We start from the raw sequence: 23,678 nt of genomic DNA, 5'->3' as shown, positions 1-23,678 counted from the left end.
TGGTGGACTGCAAGGACAACCTCTCTGAGCAGCAGCCATGTGTCTGCCCCACATAGTTCCAGCCAGCTCCAATGGACACAGGGCACAGCTGAGCCCTGCAGTCAAAGTGGTGGCATCTCTCAGAAAACTTATTTAAGAAACTGTAAAAAATACTGCACAACAGTTGAGAGAGAGGAGTGAGAAATATGTGAAAAAGCCCTGAAGGTACCAAGATCAGAGAAGGAGGGGACAAGGTGTTCCAGGCACTGGAGAAGGGATTCCCCTACAGCCCATGCTGGAGGAAGTTTATCTTGACAAAACTGTGGCCCACATACAACCTGTGTTGAAGCAGTTTGTGAAGGACTGTATCCCATGGGAAGGACCCAGCCAGGAGTACTGGAAGAATGTGATAAGTAAAAAGTGGCAGAGAGGAGCTGTTACAGGTTGATCCCAGCAGCCATTTCCTGGATCCTGACACCACTCAGGGAGAGGAGTCAGGATTGAAGGACTGAAGTTGAGCCTGAGGAGAAGAAGGAGGGTGAAGGGAAGACAGTATAAATGCTCTGTATTTGTTTCTCACCACCCAGCTCTATTTTAATTGGCAATAAATTAAATTATTTTCCTCCATGTCCAGTCTGTTTCCCCTGTGATGTTACTTAGTAGGTTTTCTCTCTGTCTTCATCTTGACCCATGAATTTCACCTAAATTTCTCCCCATCCTGCTGATGTTGAGGAGTGAGAAAGCAGCTCTGTGGGCATCTAGCAGGCAGCCAAGGTCAACCCACCATGTGTAGTGAAATTTGTCACAATGAAGAAACAGAAAAGTCAGATAAAAGGATTCCATTTCATTCACAGACAAGCTATAAGGACAAAAATAACTTGCTCACTTAAAATTACAGACTGTAGCAGAAACAAAAAAGAAAATGTTAAAACTCACATTAGAATTTCTTGTTACTCATGACACCTTCTATGAAAGTCTGTGACACTTTCTAACTTTCCTCTACAGTTCACAACTGCCAAGAGCTCACAGAACTTTATCTTTTTTGCTCCTGCCCTCACAGACAGCTTCCTGTTTTCTAGCACATGATGTAGACTCTCTCTTGTATTTCCTTGCCTCATATGACTGGACAATGGAGTCTTAAATGGTAGTCTGACAGCAAAGGTATTTCTCTTACATTTCTTTAAGTTTTAGGGTTGACTTAGCTCTCTTCTGCCTCAATTAACAAATTCTCGTCTCTAATGTGTTTCTTCCTACTAACGTGAGTTCTCAACTCTACAGTCATTAACTTCTATAATCTTTTGGAAGAATTAAAACTTGGTATCAGTAATTTCAGAAAGAACTTTTATCCCGTCTTATTGGTAAGACCTGGAGATAGAGATCTATATTTTAACACATTAGTGAACTGTCTCAGACAAGACCTCAAAAATCTGAGGTTCCACTGCCCTTCTTTTACTTATATTAGCATTAAATGAATTATGTAATAAGTGTCCTGACACTGTAATGTCTTTAGTGTCTTGCTGTAAAGTCCATGCAGTTAACACTTTGTAGCCTTTTTTCTCCTGCTGCTATTGTATCCTTTTCATTCTTAATTGCTGCATCTTGCAGGAATATTTTGAGGATTAAATTCTGAATGACAGTACAAACACTTTGAAGGAACAAATATATTCTGCATTTTTGCAACTCTTCTCAGCTTCAAAATTACTGCTTTCCATCACTCTCTACATCGAAGAATCAATTGTTTCTGTTGTACACAGCCATACAGTGCAGGTCTTTTCAAAACACCCCTTCATGTTTTGTATGTTACATGGTTAAGTACAGAAGGATAACTCCTCTTTCAGACAGCACTCCTGTTTATCCTCCATTTAGTAACTGGAATAAACAATTCACATATGATTCCTTCAAATTCTTTAGTCTATTTTTCCCAACAGCAGTAGGGTTAGGTAACAAACCTTAGCTTTGAGCTGACTTCTGCACACTCTAATAGCTCTTCTCAGAGAGAGACTCAGACATTGAAAACTGTTACTTTTATAAACTTATTTATACCTAGAACTTCTGAAGTACTAAAAGACTACTCATTAGTATAATTTCTAGCATGACCTACCCATTATACTTCTACAACACAGAGGGAAAAAACAGTCTTATACAACTTGCTCCAAGTCTAATGTACTACATGATTTCAGTTGGTCCAGTTAGAGAACTGCATTACTTCTGTACGTGAGGCATAGTGTTCAAGATTTTGGCCAAGTGCAACTAGCCAAATATTATATAATAATATACTAGCATAAAATATATTGGTTTGCTAGAACTGATGCATAAGAGTGGCCTTCTTGTGGCAGAGAGGAAGCTCCAAACATCTGCATTTGTAAACACTTGTAGTATAAGCTCTGTCAGATTGGAATATGAGCAGGGGAAGCTTGTGACTGAAATAGGTGTGCAAATAAAATTTCCAGGTGTAAACACAGTATTATATATAGTAGCATATAGTTATGCCACTTTATGCTTCTTAACTTCCAGTCAATTAGAAAATCTAAGGCTACAGTTACACATTACAAAGAATAGGCATTTTATGCATAAGGCTACCTTACAATGATTGTCAAATGAGAAACAGGTTCCCGGTAACACATGGTCACAGAGGAGAGCCTGCATCACAAGAAGTGTCTTATGGTGAGAATTCATTAAGCAAAGGTGCATATTCCATCAGACCTGCCCAGTACAATGCCTTTTGCTGTGACATTCTACCTGCCAAATGTACTTGGCCAATGCTCAACAAACCAGGCCAGCTGGCCAGCCATCTGAATTTGGGAAGATTGATCATGAATGAGACCTCTAGAAGTTTATGATACACCACCAAGCAAACAAGGAAAGCAAGAAAGGTGCCAGATGAACAAGACTTGGATGATACAACTTGCAAACCCTAAAAAAAGGCAGTCTGCCCTAGAAATGGTATAACAGCTCTCTGGAGGAGAGTTATGGCATATTAAGTCTACATGTAGAATCTGACATATTTTGATTGTTCAGGTTAATATCTAAGAAGAGAAAAAAAAGTATACTTCACACTCAATTTACACTTGTTACCTAAACATTGAGAAGAAAACACTAATAGACGTAACGTTTATTTGGCACCTAAGGTCTACCCCCCACAGCTGCTTTTGGAGAGAATTAATGCTTCCAACAAATCTGTAGTAACTTAGACCAAACAGAACAGTAGTTTAAAGAAAAGTGTGAACCTTTCTCAGCTGTCCTGATGTATATTAACTTTAAAGCCTCGTTATAACCATATTAATGCCCCTGTTTATATTACTTCTTCGAGCTTTTCAGCAAAATGTTCAGCCAACGCAGAGATAGAATGTTTCTTTGGAGGTCCAATAATGTACAGATACTCTGTTCAGACAAGGTAGCAACCAGTTAAAATTTCAGTTGATTGTAATGTGTAGATTTAAGTGAAGCCTTAGTCATTCTTGTCCAGCGACCAGTTTGTTGTTCAATTTAATTAAATTCATATAGTTAAGAAATTTTATGCATACATTTGTACCAGTCAAAGGTGTTATTTTTAACTTGAAAATCTTTTAAATGATGTACTGACATATTTTTTAAGGAATTGCGAAAAAAATTTAAGAAATTTATTATTAAATTGTGAAAAAAACCCCTATGCTTAGTTGGTCAAACTTAACCAATGTATCTAAACTAGTCACTATTTATTTTCTCTTCCAAAAGTCATAATCCGGTTTCTGTGCACTGCAGTTGACAAATCTGCCTGCACTTTAAGTATTGGCAGATTAGTGACATTTAAATCGAACAAGACTTTGCATCTTTCACGAAATTGTTTTGGAATAACCACTTCTGATCAACTGTTTGTGAAGACCTAAGCAAGTTGCAGATCTAAACTAACCTGATTTCTAACAAGAGTACTCTGAAAGTGGCCCACAGACTAAACTGATAAAAAATTCATACTAGCTTTTTCCTCCTAGACCTGAATCCACTGAATCAATTTATTTTTCTTTCTACTAATTCTATAAAAGAATTTTTTTTTTTGCCACCATTGTTTTCCTCTAAATCTTCTCTCTCTAATCTTTAGCACTGTGCAGCTGGCTGGTTGGTTAGGCCCAGGTGAGGAGGGGATTCTGGGTGTGGTTAAAATAAAAGAGGTGTGAAAGGTGAATAAGGCAAGAAGGATGTAGTATTCAAGTCACAGGATAATGACTGTGTTACTTGCATAAATTGCTATTGATGGCTTCTCAGTAGAAGAGAGAATGCAAAATTAAATGGAATAACACTAGGGATACAAAATGAATGAAAAGAAGCAAACTAGACCATACCTGCTGCGTATAACAGCTACTGAAGAGAAAGAAAATCTTTGCTACTATATTCTATCTCAAGTTGTGATCTTTGAGCTCTTCAGGACATGTTTTAGAATTAACTGAAAGTTAGAAGCAGAAAAATCAAAGTACTAAGTGTGGTGAGGGAGCTGTTTAGAAAGAACAAAAGCAAAGAAACCAGTGTAAAACTTAGTGCATAGTTAAATCTTAAGGATATTTCTTTTGTCTATCTTGCCTCACAAAAGACTGCTAGATGCAGTATTGGAGGCTTCAGTACTTTAAAAAGGGAAAAGCTTCTTTGTCCAGAACTTCTAAATGTTAAGACTAGAACAGTGATAAGTCTTTTCCTGAAGATAAATTACTGTGATAAACAGGAATCCCTACCAGTGTTAGAAAGTAACCTGAAAACATAGACATTGAAAGGGATTGTGCTCACTGCATAACAGTGCAGCTATCTTGTACAGATATCTCTTGTCTATAAGCAAAAATCCAACTCACAAAGTGTTGTGGAGGCAGGGGTAAGGTAAATCAGTGACAATGAATATTCTCACCCACATCCTGGTGAGGTGACAGAAACTTGCAAAACAGCTTCAGAAAAAACCAATTTATTTATTTTATATTTTATTATAATTTTTTTCCATGGGTGGTGGCTTTCTGTAATGACAAAAAGCTTTGTCCATCTGTCCTTAAAATGTTGTGCATCACATGTATTTCTCTCTTGATGCAGACTGAAAGCTGTGCATACCGGAAGTCAGTATCACTTACAGCATAAAATGCTGCTAAGATAGGAATGTCATCCATACTTTACTATGACATCTGGGAAAGAAGGAATTGGTTAAATATGCAATACAAAGAAGTTTTGAAGTGAAAGAAAAGTCCTTCTCTCACATGATGTGAAGAAAGATCTCCAGACACTGTTTTGGCAATTTTTAACTACTCTCAGTAACAACAGCTGCTACTATCACACTGCACAGGGATCACTTCATGTGCAGCTGCGTGGTGACCTAGTTCAGACAGTTAAGTGACCAGAAAGCAATTGTTTTTGAGAAGGGCTAGTTTTTGGCTCTCATAGCAGATGAGGTTGGAATCACAGCAGTTCTAACTCCAGTTATTTAAACCACTGTGAAAACATAACTTCAAAAGAGATTTCCAAGGCTGAGAGGTGAGAAACTCTACTAAACAAATCAAGGTAAAGAAAACTGAAAAAGCCAAGGAGATTATTAAGTAAAATACAACTAAACATGTAGATGTGCTAGTTTTGGCTGGGATAAAATTAGTTTTCTTCACAATAGCTGGAATGGGGCTATGTTTTGGATTTGTGCTGGAAACAGTGTTGGTAACATAAGTATGTTTTAGTTACTGCTGATCAGGGCTTATGCAGTCAGTGCTTTTTCTGCTCCTCATCCCACCCAACCAGTGAGGAGGCTGGAGGTGCACAAGGAGGTGGAAGGCAACACAGCCAGGATGACCACAGGGACGTTTCAGACCATATGGCATCAAGCTCAGTATATAAAACTGAGGGGAAAAGAAGGATGGTGGGATATGCGATAGGGCCCTGCTCCCCTGGGGATGGCTGAACCTGCCTGTGGGAAGGGGTTAGGTAATTGTTTTAAATTTACCTTAATTTAAAACAGTTACTTTCATTTTTACACTCTTCAATTCAAACTTCAGTCTATTGCTCTTTGCAGCACTCTTGTCTATCACAAAACATTCTCCTTTAAGACGACTTGGGCAAACTTCAGAGCTTCAGTAAGGAACATAGTGTAATTATACCCTTATTGTAAACTTTCAAGCTGTTTTCTTATTCAAGCAATTCCTAAAGGCATTTTTCTTAACTCTAGGGGGAAATTTTTTCCTCTGCCATACAATACTGAGATTTTGTGGTAATCTCCTGTACCGTGCTTGAGAGCTGAGCTAGTGTATATGCCTCATCTGGCCTCTGCAGCTCCTCAGACAGGGAATTGTTGAGTGTGACAGCCAACCCCACACCATGCTTGGTGCGCTGAAGTCTCCTTGGTAGGCTCCAGGAAACCTAACCAACTCAGCTGCAGGGTGGTGTGTATATCAGCTGTCCACACATCACTGAGCACCAAGGCAGCTAGCATTGCTCATTCTGGAAGAGTAACCATGAGTTAAGATATGGCACCAAGAGGTCTCCAGCTGACTGACTGTGGCTCACATGTGGGTCTTGGCCAACACAACTCTTCAAGCTTGAATTCATTTGACAGCTGCTGTGACCACCTTTTCCCGTATACCCACACGGTGAGTAGCTTCCTTCAAGATCTCCTTCATTGATGAAGAAACTATGTTTTCCTGCTGATCTAACCTCTTTAACCCTTGCAGGGGGTTCAAAGGTCGGATGCCAGACGTCAGTCACCAATGTCCCCACAATCCTCCTGCACAGTGATAGAGCCTTGCAGCGCAGGTGTGCTTTCACTGGGAAGGCGGCAGGTAAGCTGCTTCCACCTTCCAGCGCCGTGTTGTATTATTTACAGCACAGTCTCACTCAGCTACTACTTTCTTTTGCCATTCTGGAAACAATTGGACACACAAATTACTTTTTTGCTTGTGTGTTGTTTTTTGGGGGTTTAGGTTGTTTCGTTTTTTCAATAACGACCGTGCATCTCGTTAAACCGTCCTGATCACCGGCAAGGACCGAGCATAGGACTGGGCGTACAAGCTTGGATTTAAAGAGGAAGGCCAGCCCTCTACCAGGGGACAGTCCAAGCCTACCTAAGTACGCTCCAGCACCGCTCGAACCGCGCGCAGTGAGAAACGCAGTTGCGTTTGTCGTCGGGCCGCGATTTTACACTGAAAACCGCAAAGCGCAGTACCGGGTGGCCCGCGCCAGGCTGCAGTCGCGCCGCTCGCCTCAGGGCGCCCCTCGGGATGCGCCCTGAGCCCGCACACCGGGATGGGAGCCCCTTCCCAGCGCTAGGCAGAAGGGAGGTAAGGGCGGATGGCGGGCAGGAGATGCGACCGAACCCGCCGGCTCCCCGGGCGACCGCACCGCTTCTGCCGCGCTACCCGAGGCCCGGCAGCAGCGCAGCTCGTCGCCCCCGCCCGAGGCTCCTCCTACCGCTGCCGGTCGGTCCCAGGGCGCAGGGCTGACATCACGCCCGGGGTTTCCATCCGACCGCGGGAGGGGGAGGCTGAGCGGAGTGGCGGCGTGATGGCGGCGGTCGGCAGGACTTAGGAGTCGGCAGCGGAGCGGAGCGGAGCAGCGCCCACCCCGGTTCTCCCGGCGCCCCTCCCAGCGTGGTCCAGACCCCATTGTTCGAGCAGCAGAGCGAGCGAGCCCGCGGTGCGGGCAGCGCGGAGCCGGCCGGAGTAGCGGCGGCCACCCAGGCCCCGCCGCGGCCGCGGAAGCCGCCCACGACCCGGGACTGCCGTACGAGCAGCAGTACGCCCCGCGGGGCGCAGCGAGGCCTCGGGCCGTGGGGGGGCCCGGGGAGGGCTGGGCCGGCCGGGCCCCGCGCAGCGCAGGTAGGCAGAGGCCGCCATGGCACCCTTCGCCGGCCGGGAGCTGTGCAGCTGCCGGAGATGAAAGCCGGAGTGGGGGCGGGCAGTGCAGAGGAAATGCGGCCCGGCTGCCGGTCGCGAGGGGGGTGGATGCCCAGCGCCCGGCTGGCTCCTCGGGCCCGCTCCCTGTTCTCCGCCGAGGGAGGGAGGGGTTCGCCGGGGCCGAGGTGGGCAGTGGGGTCGAGCTGCTCCTGCGCCCTCCTGCGGGGGGAGCCAGTGCGAGCCGGCCGGGCGGCCTGAGAGCGGCCGCTGCTCCGCTCCGGGCCGTGGGGGGCGCCGGGGGAAGAGATCGTGGGAGGGCGGCGGCGGTGGCTGTGGAAGTGCTGCGAGGGAGCGGCGCCCGTGCAGGCCGCGCCGCTAGCGGAGCGGGCGGGCGGCCCTGCCCGCGCTCCCTGTGGGCGGGCAGCGAGAGAGCGGCGCGGGCGGCAGGGGATGAGAGTCGGGATCGCGTCGGCACGGAGCAGAGAGTGGGCGGCGGGGAGAAAGTTTTGCCGCTGCCCGTGGTGTTTGCCGGGTGCCGAGGGCGCGGCGGGATCGCCCGGCGCGCCCTCTACTCCCTCACTGGGTCCCCGGCCGCGCTTCGCGGCCCCACTGCGGCTGCGGGGCTCCTTCCGATCGCGCTTCCCTCCCTTATCGCTATTGTTCGCGGCCCGCAGCGGCCCCGGCGGTGTTAGCGCAGGGCAGTGCCCGCTCCAGAGCGAGGGTTCCCTCACCACGGCCCCGATGGGCTTGGAGTTGGGCTGTGGCTTGTTCGAGGGGAGCACCCCGAGGCAGGCAAGACCCTAATCGCCTTCACACCGCCAAGTCTGTGAGGGCGCATGTCTTGGTCTGATTATCACTGAGTTTATACTTGCGGCCCATTCACCGTGAGACTTAACTTTCTCTGGCTGCTTCGAATACTTACTGCCTAATGATCTGGCCTAAGATACTCATGTATATGGAATAATGATCATTCCATCTGTGGGATCTTGCTGGTTTGATTTCGTGGGAACTCGTGTTAAACGGTACAGTCTTCTATCTTCCTGCTCCTAACCCACAACTGTAAGTGGTTAGCATTACGTGTATTTCTGGAAATGCTTCTGCTATGTTTTGTGTATGAAATACATTTTACTTAGCAGATCTTAGCAGAACATTAATATTTACCCACCTCTTCAAGTAGGCATTTTTTCTTTAAAATTTAGATCTGTTTTGTCCTGAATTCAATACTATGTCAAAAGTTAAGACACAATGTATAGTAGTGCAGATAGGCAGTAAACTGTTCTCACCCTCCAGTACTAAAGAAATTGTAGTTTCCATAATTTTTCCTGTTCTGCAGCTAGTCATTCAGCAGAAATTGCCATCTTTATAGCACTATCCACAAAAAGTTGCATAAAGAAGCATGATGGCGTAAAGAAGTGTATGGTGGAACCCCACTGCAGTCAAACAAAAAGTGAGACAGGTCTTCCCTGCATTTTGTGCATTTTATTTAGATCTTCCAGTTTTTTAAATATGGCTAATATGAGGACCTGCTGTTCTCTGGACGTTATTTTTTGTTGTTTTCACAGAGAGCAGGAAAAATCCTTTTTTTTTCCCTCAGAAAGGGAAATGGTGATAAAATGATCAACCGTGAACAGGTAGCACACAAAAAAATGCTACTTTTGAGTTACACATGTGATGTCAAACATGCCGCCTTTCACTGTTAGTGGAAAAAAACGTAGTATTTTTGGTAGGTCTTTAATTGCAAACATACTTTAAAACTGTGTTAATGTTTTCCTTTCCTATTTTAGGTATTTTGGGAGAAATCTTGAATACCCGCTGAGAACACTAAAGCAAACACATACAGTGTCTGGAAAATATACACAGTACCAAGAAGCGGATTCCTGATATCCACCTTGTAACCTGAGTGGACTTTTATTTATTTTTTAAACTTCTTAACATTTACAATGAATGGGCACAGTGATGAAGAAAGTGTAAGAAACAGTAGTGGAGAGTCAAGGTAAGCACTTGCTTATTTCAGTTATTCCTGGCTATGTATTTTCTTATATTTTGTTTACTAAAACTAAATTATATTTGAACTGAGTGCTAAAGTGTTGTGGTTAGCATGCAGATCATAGGTAGGAAGAATGGCTTTGCTTTCTTGCAGGTGCTTAATCTGCTTGTTATGTTCGCATCATTGCAGCTAAGAATGGGAGTGATCTTGTATATGTCTTACATAATAAAGCTGAAGTAGTATTAAAGCCATGTTGGCATCCAGCAGAATAGTATCACTCTTGAGGGAAAAAAGTGCCTGAGGTATCAAAAATATTGACTTAAAATGTTAAAATAAAGCTATCCTCTATAAAGTGCAAACACACATACATACTATATGTTCTATAAAACCCTACTTAGGGTGTCTTTAAAGGGGCAGTGGTTCACTTCAGTTTTTTATATGAAATATGTTTATAATTCTGTCATTCTTTAAAGCTGTCATACTAGTATAGCTGAAAGTGTTAACTTTGTATTTGTATTCAGAAGTTAAAGGACTATTTTCCAGCTGTGTTCTTAACTAAAAAGAAACCTAAAATCAGTTCTCTAATGTCAAATTACTTCTATCAGGTGCAGAATGTTCAAATGTTTGGAAGAGTGTGATTAGAATGTCCTTGCATCCATGCAGGGTGACAGCCGATTAGTAGGGGTGGAATTAAGTTCACTTACAGTTCCAAGTTCAAAAAGCCCCTCCAGTGCTACAAAGTTTAGATTTCCAAAACTAGAAATATGATAAACCGAAAGGTTTAAAAATCAACTCGCCAATAAAAGGTGGGCCTTAGACTTCTCCTCTAAAAGGTGACTGTGCTGTTTTTCTGCCCCTCTTTCTGTCAGATCTGTTCTTCTGCCTGTTGAAGTGGTTAGCTAATTCTGTCAGTCAGAGTGCCATAAAAAAACTATGTTCTGCAGACTGTGGAAACTTCCAGTTGGATGGAGAGAGATCTAAATTACTGCCTCAAGAGAAGAAATGCAAGAAGAATGTGTGACTGCCAGCTGATCAGTCAGCATGTGCTGGCCATCAAACTTCTACAGTGTATGATGGACTGGGAGGACAGGGAAGGGAGAATTGTTTAGGTGACCCTGGATGCAAATCACAAGGAAATGTACGAACAATGAAACTAAAGAGACTTTTATAATTGTTGTGTATTTTTATGTTAAGCTTCCTATTAATAGACAGGAGTGTTCTAGAAAGACAGTACATTTTCAATGTTGTGAATAATTTGAAAGCTCTGCCACATAGTAATTTTTGAAGAAATCTGCTTCCTATAAAGTTGATACTGTTACAGTTAACAAACAAGTTTGAAGTTTCATCTGGGGCAAAATATTCCTTGTCACTTAAAAAAAGCCAAACCAAAAGCTTCCAACAAACATGAAGCTACCTGGGACAAGTTTGTGTGTGAATTTTCAAACTACTTGAAAGAAGCCACCTTGCTAAAGGTCTGTGGAGAAACTATTTTGTATTGAACTGTGAATGGCCATAAGTATCTGTATATCAAAGTTATTTAAAAGCCGTAGGGGTTCATAAGACTAAAACAATTAAATGTTGTAAGGTTCCCATGAATTTAATGAAAAATAAGTATCAGGAGGATGCACAGTATTCAAAGCTTCACATTTGCCTGCAAAGTGAGACTTTGTTCTTCATTTTATATGTCCTGCTGAGTACATCTTAAAGCTTCAAAAAATTGAAAATCCAAACAACAGTTTTTCCTAGGCTTGTGTCACTTGATAACCTGTAGTGGTTTGGTCCAGAATACTCATTACTAACCTATGACATAACCCCATAATCTAATTCACAGGCAGGCCTTGGAAACTTTATTTTCATGTTCGTTATCAGAAAGCTGTTCTTGTAAGCGAAGCGAGAAAACTTGCCATTTTAGATGATGGAACCCTTTTCTGTCTAACTTAGTTCCATTATTAAAATAATACGGAATATTTTTATTTTACTTATCCTTGGGTTATAGTTGTGTGGTTTTTTCTTTAATTGGTAGGTTTCCAGTACTCTAGGTGGTACTCACTCTGAGGTGAGGTACCTTAGCAAGCTGCAGCTGTAGACAGATAGTTAACTGTAACTTCGAAGTGTTGGTGTAATTATCCTTCATATCTGGAAATGTGAACTTTAGAGAATGGAAGTAAGGTCAGCAACAGAATATGTTTAAGCTTATAGTGATCCCATTCCATTCAGAATGCTAGGGATGGAAATGGAATAAGTGAAGAAAGCAATTGAGAACTGCTGCTGGGAATAAATTGCAAAGATCAAATTCAAGAATTAGTAGGAAAAAAGAAAAGATGGAGGTGAATACAGTGATAATCTAAGTAGCAGCATTGGTGTTAACTAGGAGAAGTCTTTGAAAATTTGTGTCAGTTTGCAAAATTGATACTTTACAAGTGCAGTAAAGCCCGTTCCCTTGCCTTGGGTGTCTGATGTCAAATTCCATTGCTGTCATTCTGGAGTGATAGTAATTATAGCCTGATACAGGGGAGCCACCATCATTACTTCAGAAGGTTAAGCAGTGGATCATGGCTGGCTTTACAAAAATACACCATTACATGGTGTTTTATGGGAACACCATGACTTGAAAAAGTTGTGGAAAGCTTGTAGTATTCTCAGCAGTAGGAGGGCTGGAGAAGGGACTGGTCATAGACTTTTGACTTGATGCACTGTGGTAAGGAGTTGTAGCTGTCCTTTATTCACTGTGTTTAGCTGTGAAGGTGATTTTTTTTTTTCTGAAGTAAGAAGAATGAACAGTTTTCCACACTGCTTCATACCTCTCCAGTGTTGCATCTATTCATCTCTCTGCTAGATCACTGAAAAACTTTCCGTGGTTGCAGGTGTTGGTCCTGAAGTTCTGTTTTGCTACAGATGGCAAACTGCATGGCCACACCATTTGGACTTCCCTTGCCTATTTCAGCAACCTCTGAAGCTCTAAATCAGTACTAGAACAGAGCATGATGGAAATTATTGTAAACATTGTTAACTAGTCTTGTTGCTTGGTGTTCTGATTTCTGTTCAATAATCACAGTGGAGTCTACTTTCCAGCTTCTTGTTTACTTGAAATAACTATTCCATAGTGTTTTTAAGTAGCTCAAGGTAAAATATCACAGATACTGTTCATCTGGATCGCAAGTGAGTGTAGACACAAAGGCTTTTTAGCAGTACGTTGAGAAGCTTACATAAGTGGAGCATCTTTGTATAGCATTCTTGACAGCATTTAGAACAATTCAGCATACAAACTTCAGTATGAATACATACATTCAAGTTACATAGTAATAAGAAAGCTTAATCAGCAAGGAAGGGCAGTTACACCTGATTTGCAAGACAGGTGCCAGGTAGAACAGGGACTGCAGCAATGAAATGTTGGCACTATTTGAATACCAACCTGATTTCCCATCTCTTTGCTCTTCTGTGTTTCTGCAGAACAAGGTATAGAGGGCTTGAGCAAGCCTTCCTTTCCTAGTAAAAAGGCATGTGCTCAGTGTAGCGTGAGTGGAAGGTAGCTGGCCATTTTTGCAGTAAGCAGCTTCTTACACCAAAGACTTTTACAAGTCTATACACACTTGAACGTTGACGTTGAGAGAAGATAGTAATTTCAGTGGATTTAATTTGCATTGTGGGTTGCGTAGTCTGTGGAGCACATAAGTAAAGAGTAAAGACTTGGTCAACAGGCTTCAATTTACTATATAAATGCATACCTTCCATAGAAAGTAAAAAAGATTCATTGAAAGCCATGACTTCAGGTTCTTGCTTTCCTGAAATCTAAGTGGGAGTTAAAACAGAAATTGACCAAGCATATTTGCAGAATTACTTGCATGCACTGGCTTATTTTTAGTAGGAGTTTAATAGATAATATTAGTAAAAATGTGTGTATGTAGCAAGAGAGAGCATATACATAAAACTATATATATTTAGATAAATACTTCATGCACAGAAATTCTCTGATCAACTAAAGTACCTGAATGGTAAGGAAGACTTTTGGTAGAACGTACTGTAAACAGCTAGTGGATAAAGCAAATTCTTTGCAGTATTTTTGTCTTTAATTAACAAGTTGTTATTTTGTCAAGAGTAATCTCTTACAGAATTAAGAATATTAAAGCCTGATAAGCTGTCCAAATCCAAGTTAAAAGCATCTTTTCACTTCTTTTTGGAAGAGTTCAGATAGAACATGTATCCAAACCCAAGTATTTTTTTCCTAGAAACCTTTCCAACTAAAAGGAAAAAATATTTTAATTCATGGTCTGGCTCTCATTCTGCATGTGGTCTTAAGTTTGGTTTTGGAACTCCTGCTAAGTTTATCCCCAGTTTTTGTCTAACCCAATTGGATGCCACATACCTGTACCACATATTTTAGATTAAATTCCACTATTCTGAGAGTTTCAAGATTTTAGCTGATGCAAGCGTTTCGTGTTCCTCAAGACAGAGTGAAGTTTTGTGATACCGGCAGTGTATGCGTCAGGCCTATCCAGATGTGGCACTTCAACTGGCTTGCTTTTTTTTTTTTTTTTTAATTAAATTCCATTTAATACTTTTTTTGCTGGTGGTCTGTAAGGAGCTTCTGGTAAAGACATCATTGTGTTGCTGCTGGATCCAGCTGTGTGTTGAAGGTTGCTCACATTACACAAGAAAGTAGTAGACCCCTGGGTAATGACTGATACCTCCTGCCTTGGGAAGGGTTCCTGGAACTTCTTTGTGCTCTTAAGATGTGTGACTTGCATCCTTCAAATAAAGACTTGCAATGTGGTTCATAGGGTCATGAAAGTTGGTAGGTAATCAGTTTAATTTTGATAACATTGCTGTGTTTACAGTAGTACCAGCAGATAAGAAGTCTGCAGGACAGGAAACACAATGTGTTAGCCCATACCAGGAAAACTCAATTGAGTTCATACTCTGTAATAGCTGAGGACAGGAAATAACATGGTAGATTGAACATGATACTCTTTGTGCCCTCTGTTCTTTACTGACAGTGGTGAATAAGATAAATCTGCCTTATGCATTATAATGAGGTTAAATATTTAAGATTTCTTGAAGAAGTAAAACTGAAAAAAGCTTTACTACTTACATAGCGTTTGCCTAAGAAGCTTACTTGCCATTTTATGAGTTTGGCATTTACTATCTGTTGCTTCTGCACATTTTGAGTGGGCTCTTCATATTCCAATGCTTACCTTCCTTCAGCTTGTTTAAAAAAAACCCAACAATCAAACAACAAAGGAGACAGTCCACTGTCACATCAGATACATTTCAAAGACCCTGCAGATAGTAATCTTTCTTTTTTAGTGTGTTGAAGTTCAGTTTGCTTAAATTGTTACTCTCTGTCTTGCTAGTCTTGATCAGTAAGGTAACTTCACCTAATGAATGCACTTGAAATCAGTGATGTTAAATTAGCTGTTCTTGGATCTGTTACTATCCTAGACAGGAGTCTAAACTTTCTGTCAGTTCTTTTGCAACATGGCTTGTTTAGCTTTCCATTTTAGGATTTGTATTAATGCCTAGTTCCTTGTTGTATGATCCTCTCAGGGGCACCTTGTTTTAAAGGATAAGCTAGTGAAGCTAAACTTAAGACTGTTGAAAGAACTAATGGCTCTGAGGCAGGATATGTGCTTTAAGCTTGTCATTTCCCCAAAGCATTCCCCAGTTTCATTGCATAAGTGTTTATTTGGGGGAGTTAAAAAAAACCCAACATTTGTTTTAACCTGTTACCTGCTTTGGTACCTTCTCTAACCTATGTTGCTTTTCTTTCAAAGATATCTTTGCAAATAAATATGACATTCGGGCATAGATTTGTTGTGAACATGTAGGGAGTACCCAGAGACAGTTAAAAAAACTAGACAAATTCCTTCAGTGTGTCTAAATTCCTTACCAAATCAGATTTGACATGTGCTGGTGGACAGATGCAACTATCAAGGGCTAGAGGTAAGAGGATTCTTAAGTGCATATCCTGGAAAGTGCTCTTTCTTTACACCTCAGTTTGTTAACATACATGAAACTAATTTTTCACGTAGAACTTCCATCCTGAGACCTGCTGTTCATTTTCAGTAAATGCTGTTGGCCTGCTACTGAAAGTTACTGCTGACTGCTAAATTTTTCATCGTTACTGGGGTTTGTTTGCACAGTAAAGAAATGGTCTCACTTCAGTGGTACCAAGGAGATCATCCTTAGTGCTTTACCCATCATGTTTGTTTCTATTTTCCATATCCTTATGAGGGTCCACTCTTCTGCACAGTCTTTCATACTACTGTCTTAGTTTAGTTTGGAGAGGGGAGGTTGGGTTTTTGAATGTTTTGTTTTTTCTATTTCAGTTGAGCAAAGGGAATGCAATGTAAGGTTTCTTATTCAGGAGCACCTTTAAACACATAATGCCATTTTCATATTACTTTTTAAAAAATAAGTAATATATGTAATTTGCTTGGAGGTGTAGGAGGGAAGAAGGCTTATGTGATACAGAAGAGGGACTTAATAGTAATTTCGTTTTGATTAATTAAGTGCCTAAAAGCGTAAATGGTCTTCAGTGGTTAATCTTAGCGAATATTGGATCTACATCTCCTGTTCTAGTCTTGATAGTGTTTATAATTTCTATAGCCATTTGGCTTCTTGGAATCCCAGTCATCTGGGAAGAAGGTAAGAAAAAAAGGCAAGTTGGACAATAAAGTAGTATTGGTTAGAAGAGGTCATAAGTACAAGACCAGAGCAAAGGGTATACATAGTGTGACACAGTAAAAGTAGGGCGAGTTTGACAAACACAGATTCACAGCAAACATTTTTAGTTAACTGAGAATGATGTCTGTTACGCTGATAGTTTCTCTGATTATGTTAGGTAAAGTGTCAGTTCTGCCAGCAGAGTTGAATGTAAAAAGTAGGTTCCAGCTCTGCACTGTCATGTAGAGAAATCATCTTGACTAAGTTTGGAAAGGCTGAGGTAGAGACAGAGGAAGGTCCTAATTTGTACTAACTGCCTAAAAATAATGGAGTTTTCTTTTACTTACCAGTTTTAGTCAGGCTTTTTTTGGAAGAAAGAAAAATGTAGATACAGATGGCAAAAGAAAAGGCTGGTTAAGTTGTATCTAAGCCATCTGTCCTATTCCACCTTAAGTATCTCCAGGAGAGTGGGTAATGTATCCACTGTTGTGTTATGCTGAACTATTTCCAGTAGAAGCAACTTAAGCAAAGACCGTGCCTTGTATAGGAAGAGGAATTGTCAGGAAATAACACGCTTGACATCTCCTTTTCTGTGAGAGGAACTCTGAAGAGAGGGACAGTATTTGTGTGACAGCATTGAGCAGCAGCAGACAGCTAATTGTGACAGTATTCCAATCAGTGTTTGAGGAAATATGTAATGTTCCTTGCATCCACCCCCTAGAGATATGATACCAGAATCTCAGTAATTAGTAATGTCAGTTCAGGTGATTAATTTTGTGAAAGTCAGTGGTGCTACTTTGCACTAATGGGCATTACTTGTTGCAAGGAAGGTTGGTCAAATTAGGGGCCCTAGTTAAACTATATCAGCTGACACTTTAAAGCTCTTTGGCTATGTTCTGGTTTGGCCAAATTTAGAAATATATCCTCTGCGAGAAGGCAGGCTGCAACCACCCCTCCCCCACCAGGTTCGGGAAAAAATAAATTTTCCTCAAAGGAAAGTGAAAGAGATAAAAACTATTTATTTAACAAACACACAGGAAAAGGATAATAATGCTAAATGATAAAACCTCCCGGTCTGCTGAGAGAAACCTGGGGGGAAATTCAGAGTCCTTCCGTAGATCTCTCTCTCCCTCCTTGGAGATGGGACGGGGTGGTGTGCCTGTGTCCAGGGCCAAGGCCTCGGTGGAAATTCCTCCCGTTGTATTCTGATGTTGAAACTGTTCAGCAGAGAGAAAAGGAAAAAAACGAAGTCCCAGGAAAACAAAAGTTCAACTCTCCAGAGGAAAAGGAGCTGAGGAAAAAAACTGCTGAAAGCTGGCTGGAAAGAAAAGCAAGCTGCATGCTTCCCTTCCCTCTCGCTCTCCAGCTGAAAAAAAGTCTCTATCTCTGTGTGACCTTGAACAAGCTGCAAACTGCTTTGAAAAAGTTTTGCTCAGTTTTTCCTCCCCCCTCTCAGGCTCAGTTTAAAGGCATAGAAAGGCACAAAAATTAATTTCTGGGCATAGGGCAGCGATTATGGGATACACATCATAAAGTCACCCCAAGACAGGCTAGAAAATAAATTCCTTATAGGCTGTGCCTCAAAAAATGCAGGTGAAGTTAAAGAATCCCATAGGCAAATATAGAAAAGAAAGCAACCAAGGGTGTTATGACTACCTAACTGCTATTATCTCCCTGTGGTTTTAATACCTTTATTGCAGAACTTAGCTTCTGTTTCTTTAATGCAAGTTAAATCTTTGCCTTTCTATTGATAGGTTTTTTGTCCTTATTGTAGCAATGATTTTAAAAGTCGAATTTTAGCACAGTATGAAATGCCCTCACTTATCATTTGGTGTACAGTGGTAGCTTCCATTGAGTATTTACAGAAAATACATATGTTCTTTTTATTTCACATTTCTTTTCCATTTCAGGGAAGGTTAAGCCATTTCTGGAGTTCTGCTAATACAAGGTGTTAAATTCAGAGATTATTTGTTAAAATAAGAGTTTACTTGTCTTCATGCTCTGAAAAGTTTTAGACCTCTCTCCAGCTGATGATAATTATTTTTGCCTTTTTGTAGCTGGCTGTTGGGGTGTCCCATTTCAGCAGATGAAGAAAATGTCAGCTGAGCTACTAAAAATCTGTCTGAAACTTCTGTATGTATTTTCCTGTGAGCTTCAAAGACTCAAACAATTGCATTTCAAAAACTGGTAAACAGGCTCTAAATTTGCAGTGATGCTGGTAGACACTGCAGTGTGCTAGGAGTTCTCTATGCTGTTGCCTGTTTTATTAGTCACATCTGCAGTGCCATGTGCCTGGAAAAAGGAGAGAAGGTATTACACATTTAGTAGATGTGCTAAAGTTGAAAAATACCAAAGACACCCTTTTTAATTTGAAATCTGTTTAGGGTTTTTTTTGTAGGTTCTCTATTGATTTCCACTGGTTTATGCTTCAGTTTCAGGACAGCAGTCTCAATAAATACTGCCTGTTCATTTCTGCTTGTTTTTTTCCACATCTTCATAGGCTCTTAAGAGTGTTTATGAGAACAGAGGCTGTTTTGAAAAGCTCTGTCTTTTCTGTCTGTGGATAGTACTGACACCAAAGGGGACATTGGAGAACGCAGCAATATCAGCGTCAGAAAAAGTTATTTTTATATACCTTCACCCATAGGTGTATGTATTGGTGAGGGCTGAATGTGTTTTCAAAGTGAGGCAGTGCATACTGTTCCCAGCGTTGTTCGAATTGTGTAAATATTACTGTAACTCAGAGCAAAGGTAGGAGCAGTTAAAGAGAAATTTTACAGTTCTATGTTTCATGTTTCTGTGTTCCTCCTTTACTATAAGGAGGTGACATGTAAATGCTCTCCTTGAATGCCTGTGTGTAAATGTATATACCTTTACTTAAGTAATTCCATATTTACTCTTTAAGTTTAGCATCTAGCATACTAGGATTTAATCTGAATTACTGCTCATATGGAAGCAGGTCACAGTTAATTCTGCAAAAGGGATTACAGTTTTATGTTCATTTTTAATAACCAAGGCTTGTGTAGTATGTCTAGGTTAAGGAGAAAGGAGGATATCTCTCCTTTGTATTTTTTCTATCCTTTAGTGCAGTGGTCTCTAAAATAGTTGTTTGTGCACTCCTGTCAATATTTAAGCATGCATTTTAATGTCTATATAGTTCATTTATGAAGTATATACATACAATAATATTTGTACTAAAACCTACCTCATAAAACATACACGTAAAATAGAAAACTTCAATGTATGAGATAAAGATTTAATATTCAAAAATGTTACATTTTTATCGGTAAAAAATCCCTTTTAGCACTCATTTAAAAATATTAAGAATATTCTTGTTTATTAAAATCTTGGTGTAACATTTTGTGATACAGTGGTTTGAAGGTATGGTTCTTCATTAAGTTTATTTTGGTACCTTATTTTAATGACCAGCACATCTGAAGAAGATACTTAGCAAAGATACATGGCTTCAGATGAAAGAAGCATTGTTTACTGCACTAAGTCATAGTACTAGTTTTTTCAGTCCCATCAGCTAATTATGCAAAGGTTTTTCTTAAATTTCGTCTAGTAAATTCCCATCTACCCTGTCAATCATTTCTTGCATATTAGTCTTAAGGGATTGCAGTTTTTATGTTTTTAGTAAGTGGGTTCAAAACCCGCTGAAACTTCTTGAAAGATTTATTTTTAAAGGCTATAAATTTTTATCTCCCAGCTTTTAATGTGTATAGATACAATAGCTTTTCTAGGTGACGTGCACTGGTTTTGGTAATAAGATCACATAATGATGGAAACCTTTCCAAACATCTGTTTTAAAAATGCTGGCTCTATGGCATGATTTTCTTTTGAAAAGCCGCTGCTTTTTCATTGTTGAAATGTCACTTTTGCTTGGAAGGAATACATAAAGTCTGTTTATTTTTTTCAAAAATATCTGCTATGTAGCATACAGTATATTGGTAACAAATTGTTTCCACAGAAAGGGTCAGTGTGTTTGAAGCAGTCATCTTCTTTTTAAAACAAACAAACACCTTCAGAGCTCACCAAAAACTAATATTCCTGGTCAACAATGCTTCTTAGCAGTTCAACCTCTTAGGGTATAAATACTTTTTTATGTTCATTTCCTATCTTGTTACAAAGTATTGTAAATATTTTACTATTTAATGGACTTGTTTTCGTAAAATTAAGAACATCAGTGACTTCCTGCGTCCTTCTGGCTCTAGATTCTTTGCTGCAGTAGCTTGCCTTTTGTTGATGGAGTGGATGAATTTAATTTGTACTGCGATCTCTCATCGCCCCTACTAGACTCTGGTTTTTATTCCAGTCAAAGCAACCACACATTCTTAGTTACATTTGCATAGTTTTTTCATAAAACCTTTTTTTTTTTTTTTTTTAAATTAAAGAAGCGGTTTACTGTTGATAACTTCTCTAATGCTTTTCCTTTAGTTACTTAAGAAAAGTAATTTCTTGTGTATTTTGTTATTGAAAGTCCTGAAGCTGGGATATGTTAGAAGCACCTGTACTTTCATTCAACCATACTGCAAACCTCCTGCAACGGGTGATTTGTTCTAATACTTGTTTCTTCAAATCTTCAGCAATGTTTTCTCTGTGTCTTTCAACGCTCTGTTGACAAAGAAATGCACTTCAGTTTGTCACTGTAGTTTTCCATGCATTTATTTTAGCTATTTTTAAGCAGCAAAATCTCAATTTTTTGATGGCATGTGGATTTTTTTCCCTTGATCTTAGGTAAGATAACCTCAGAGCAGGCTGCTAAACATTTATCATTAAATTAAGGGACATTCTTTAAAGTACAGGATTGACTGTTACATTACTTGAAACTTTGCTGGAAAAAATGAAGGTTTATATTTGTGTTCTAGATGGTCTATTCAGATGTCTTGTTAATTGTGATGGTTTCATGCTACCATTGGCTAATATCTCAACATGCAATACAGATTTAGGGTAAGAGTAATTGTTAACACTGGTAAGTAATATTTTGAATAGTCTTGATAATTGAAATTTTCTTTAATCCAACTTCATGTCAGATGTCATTGTCATTAAATTGTCATTGTCTGTTACCTTGGAGTGTGGCTTGCGAAGAGCTTGTACCATAGTAGAAGTGTCAGTGCTGCCATTTTCTTTTCACGTGCACTCACAGTACTCACAGTACCTTCAGTCCATTGTTTCCTTACAGACTCTTTTTAAACTGCTTCTCCATTCTGTAAGGGTTAGTTTGGTTAAAAATAAGTAGTGCTATCCATGAATCCACCTAATCAGGCAGAGACAAACTGCAGTCTGTCTCCCTGCACACAGAAGGAATGGAGTGATTGCGCCACTGTCACCCATCTGGGCTGTGGAGCACTATTTCCCCCAGAGCCCCACAACTGCCTTATGTGATACAGGCCTATCAGAGATACGGGCTGAGTGAGTTTACAAGTGTCAAACCATTAAATACTTGAATGTTTGCAGAGTTGAATTTGTAGTTTGGGGTTTTCTTTTTTCTTTTCTTTTTTCTTTTCTTTTTTTTTTTTAATTCCTGGGTTGTTACTTTGTTGTGGCTTTGGATTTGGGTGGGTTTTTTTGGTTTTGTTTGTTTTAGATAAAAGTAAATCTAAATAGTAGTTCCAGTATGCTCTTTACATACCCCCACAAGTTGTTTTGCACACCTTATGGTTTGTGTGCACCCCTCTTTAAAAACCACTGTCTTCATGTGCCAGTTTTGTCTTGTCAAAGAAGTGTGGTGAGGCTGGGAGAGGGGGAAGCTGTTTCTCTTTCAAAGAACACCTTAGGGCAAATACTGCAACTAAAAGGCTGGCTCCTTAGAGAATGATAAAGCCTTTAGTTAAACACTGGCGTTCCTCACATCAGTTTGAAGTATGGATTGTCTTTATCACTAGGAAGGCTGCCTTTAAGAGAGTTTCTCAGTTAAGTCCTCAGGCAGGATCGCTCTGGGTCCTGCTCATGTGATAACATGAAGCAATGATTCATTGTTACATTTTGTTTAGGTCAGCACTACATGTGAAACAAAAATTAAAAGTACAGATAATGTCCCAGTGATGTTATGTCTGCAGAGGCTAGAAATGGTTGGTCTCTGTGTGTTAAATTGATATGATATAGTAAACTGCTAGTATCAATGCTGAATAGAAGTTGAAATGGAAAACTGCTGCTAGATTGGGTTTTCAGTAAGACTTCATTTTCACTGCCCCATTTTTTCAGTATGGACATTGCTTAGGAGACATGGCTAGAAAATGCCACAGATACATTTCACTTTTACATTTATTATGAGGGGAAAGGTAGTTTTTTATTCTCCTCTTTATGTAACTCTTCTCCGTTTGTCCCAAGGTGGATTTTGCTGGATTTCTTAATTTTTAGAAAACGTTACATAGGTCTGTGTTTTTACTTCATTGCTGCTGCTTTCTTACAGGTATTTTGTAAAAAACAAGTAAGGTGCTCCTTTGTATCCAAAGTGGATCATTAGTTGGGTCTGATGTTGGTGTAAGACTGCTTTGCATGAGATCTGTTCAGAAACAAAAAACCCCCCAGTTGATAATCAAGTCTGTTCTTTCTGTCTGCCTTGTAGACACAGAGCTTTAGAGGTAATTAAGAACTAATTCTTAGGCTGAAAAATTCTATTCAATTTCTGTTTGAATAGATAGCTAGTCCCGTTATATAATAGAGGGTTTTTTGTTATTGTTGTGTTGATACAAGAATGTTTTCTTTAAACTTCTGTGTTAAACAAAATATTATCATTGGAAGTGCTAGACAAATACTTTTTTTTTAAGTGCAGGAAAAGCAAGGGGACAGTATGCATCCAGAAGTGTATCATATTTTGATCTTGGCATAAACATGTTCTATTTTGGATCTTTGACTTAAATGATAAAAAGAAAAATACTGATTTTCTCTCTAATATTGAAAATACTTAGTACACTGAAAACTGAGCCCTAAACCCATAATTCTTACTAGAGGGTGTGTTTTTTGCCTTATGTGGTCCATCACTATTACTGTTGGTTCAAATCCTTCAAATTTCTCTAGAGGAAAGAAAGTCCTTTGATGTATGGACTGTTAACAGCTGTTGGGGATTTGTAGGTGTTATATCCTATGCAGTGCTGCTTGTCTATACTGTCTTAAAGATCTGCAGTTTGTCTTTATTGCATATGTTTATGCAGAGCTTATTTATAACTCCGCTTTCTACCTCCTTTGCAAACAAGAGCTTTAAGTTTCTGACTCACAGTGTTGTATTT

The 23,678-nt window shown here is 40.1% G+C and overlaps 1 protein-coding gene across 2 annotated transcripts in view; it reads left to right on the top strand.

Annotated features, from left to right (window-relative positions):
- The first annotated feature begins 7,457 nt into the window (after positions 1-7,457).
- CHD1 (chromodomain helicase DNA binding protein 1) overlaps positions 7,458-23,678 on the top strand; it is a 55,406-nt gene continuing 39,185 nt past the window's right edge. For both annotated transcript variants that reach the window (XM_082301398.1, XM_082301397.1), the window contains exons 1-2: positions 7,458-7,781; positions 9,584-9,792. In XM_082301398.1, the coding sequence (XP_082157524.1) occupies positions 9,740-9,792 (53 nt within the window). In that variant the 5' untranslated portion in view covers positions 7,458-7,781; positions 9,584-9,739. The remainder of the gene's footprint in view (positions 7,782-9,583; positions 9,793-23,678) is intronic.

Source organism: Coloeus monedula, assembly GCF_965178545.1.
Source record: "Coloeus monedula genome assembly, chromosome: Z".
Taxonomy (NCBI): Eukaryota; Metazoa; Chordata; class Aves; order Passeriformes; family Corvidae; genus Coloeus; species Coloeus monedula.
The sequence above is the reverse complement of the archived record's forward strand: the minus strand, read 5'-3'. Positions and strand labels throughout refer to the sequence as shown.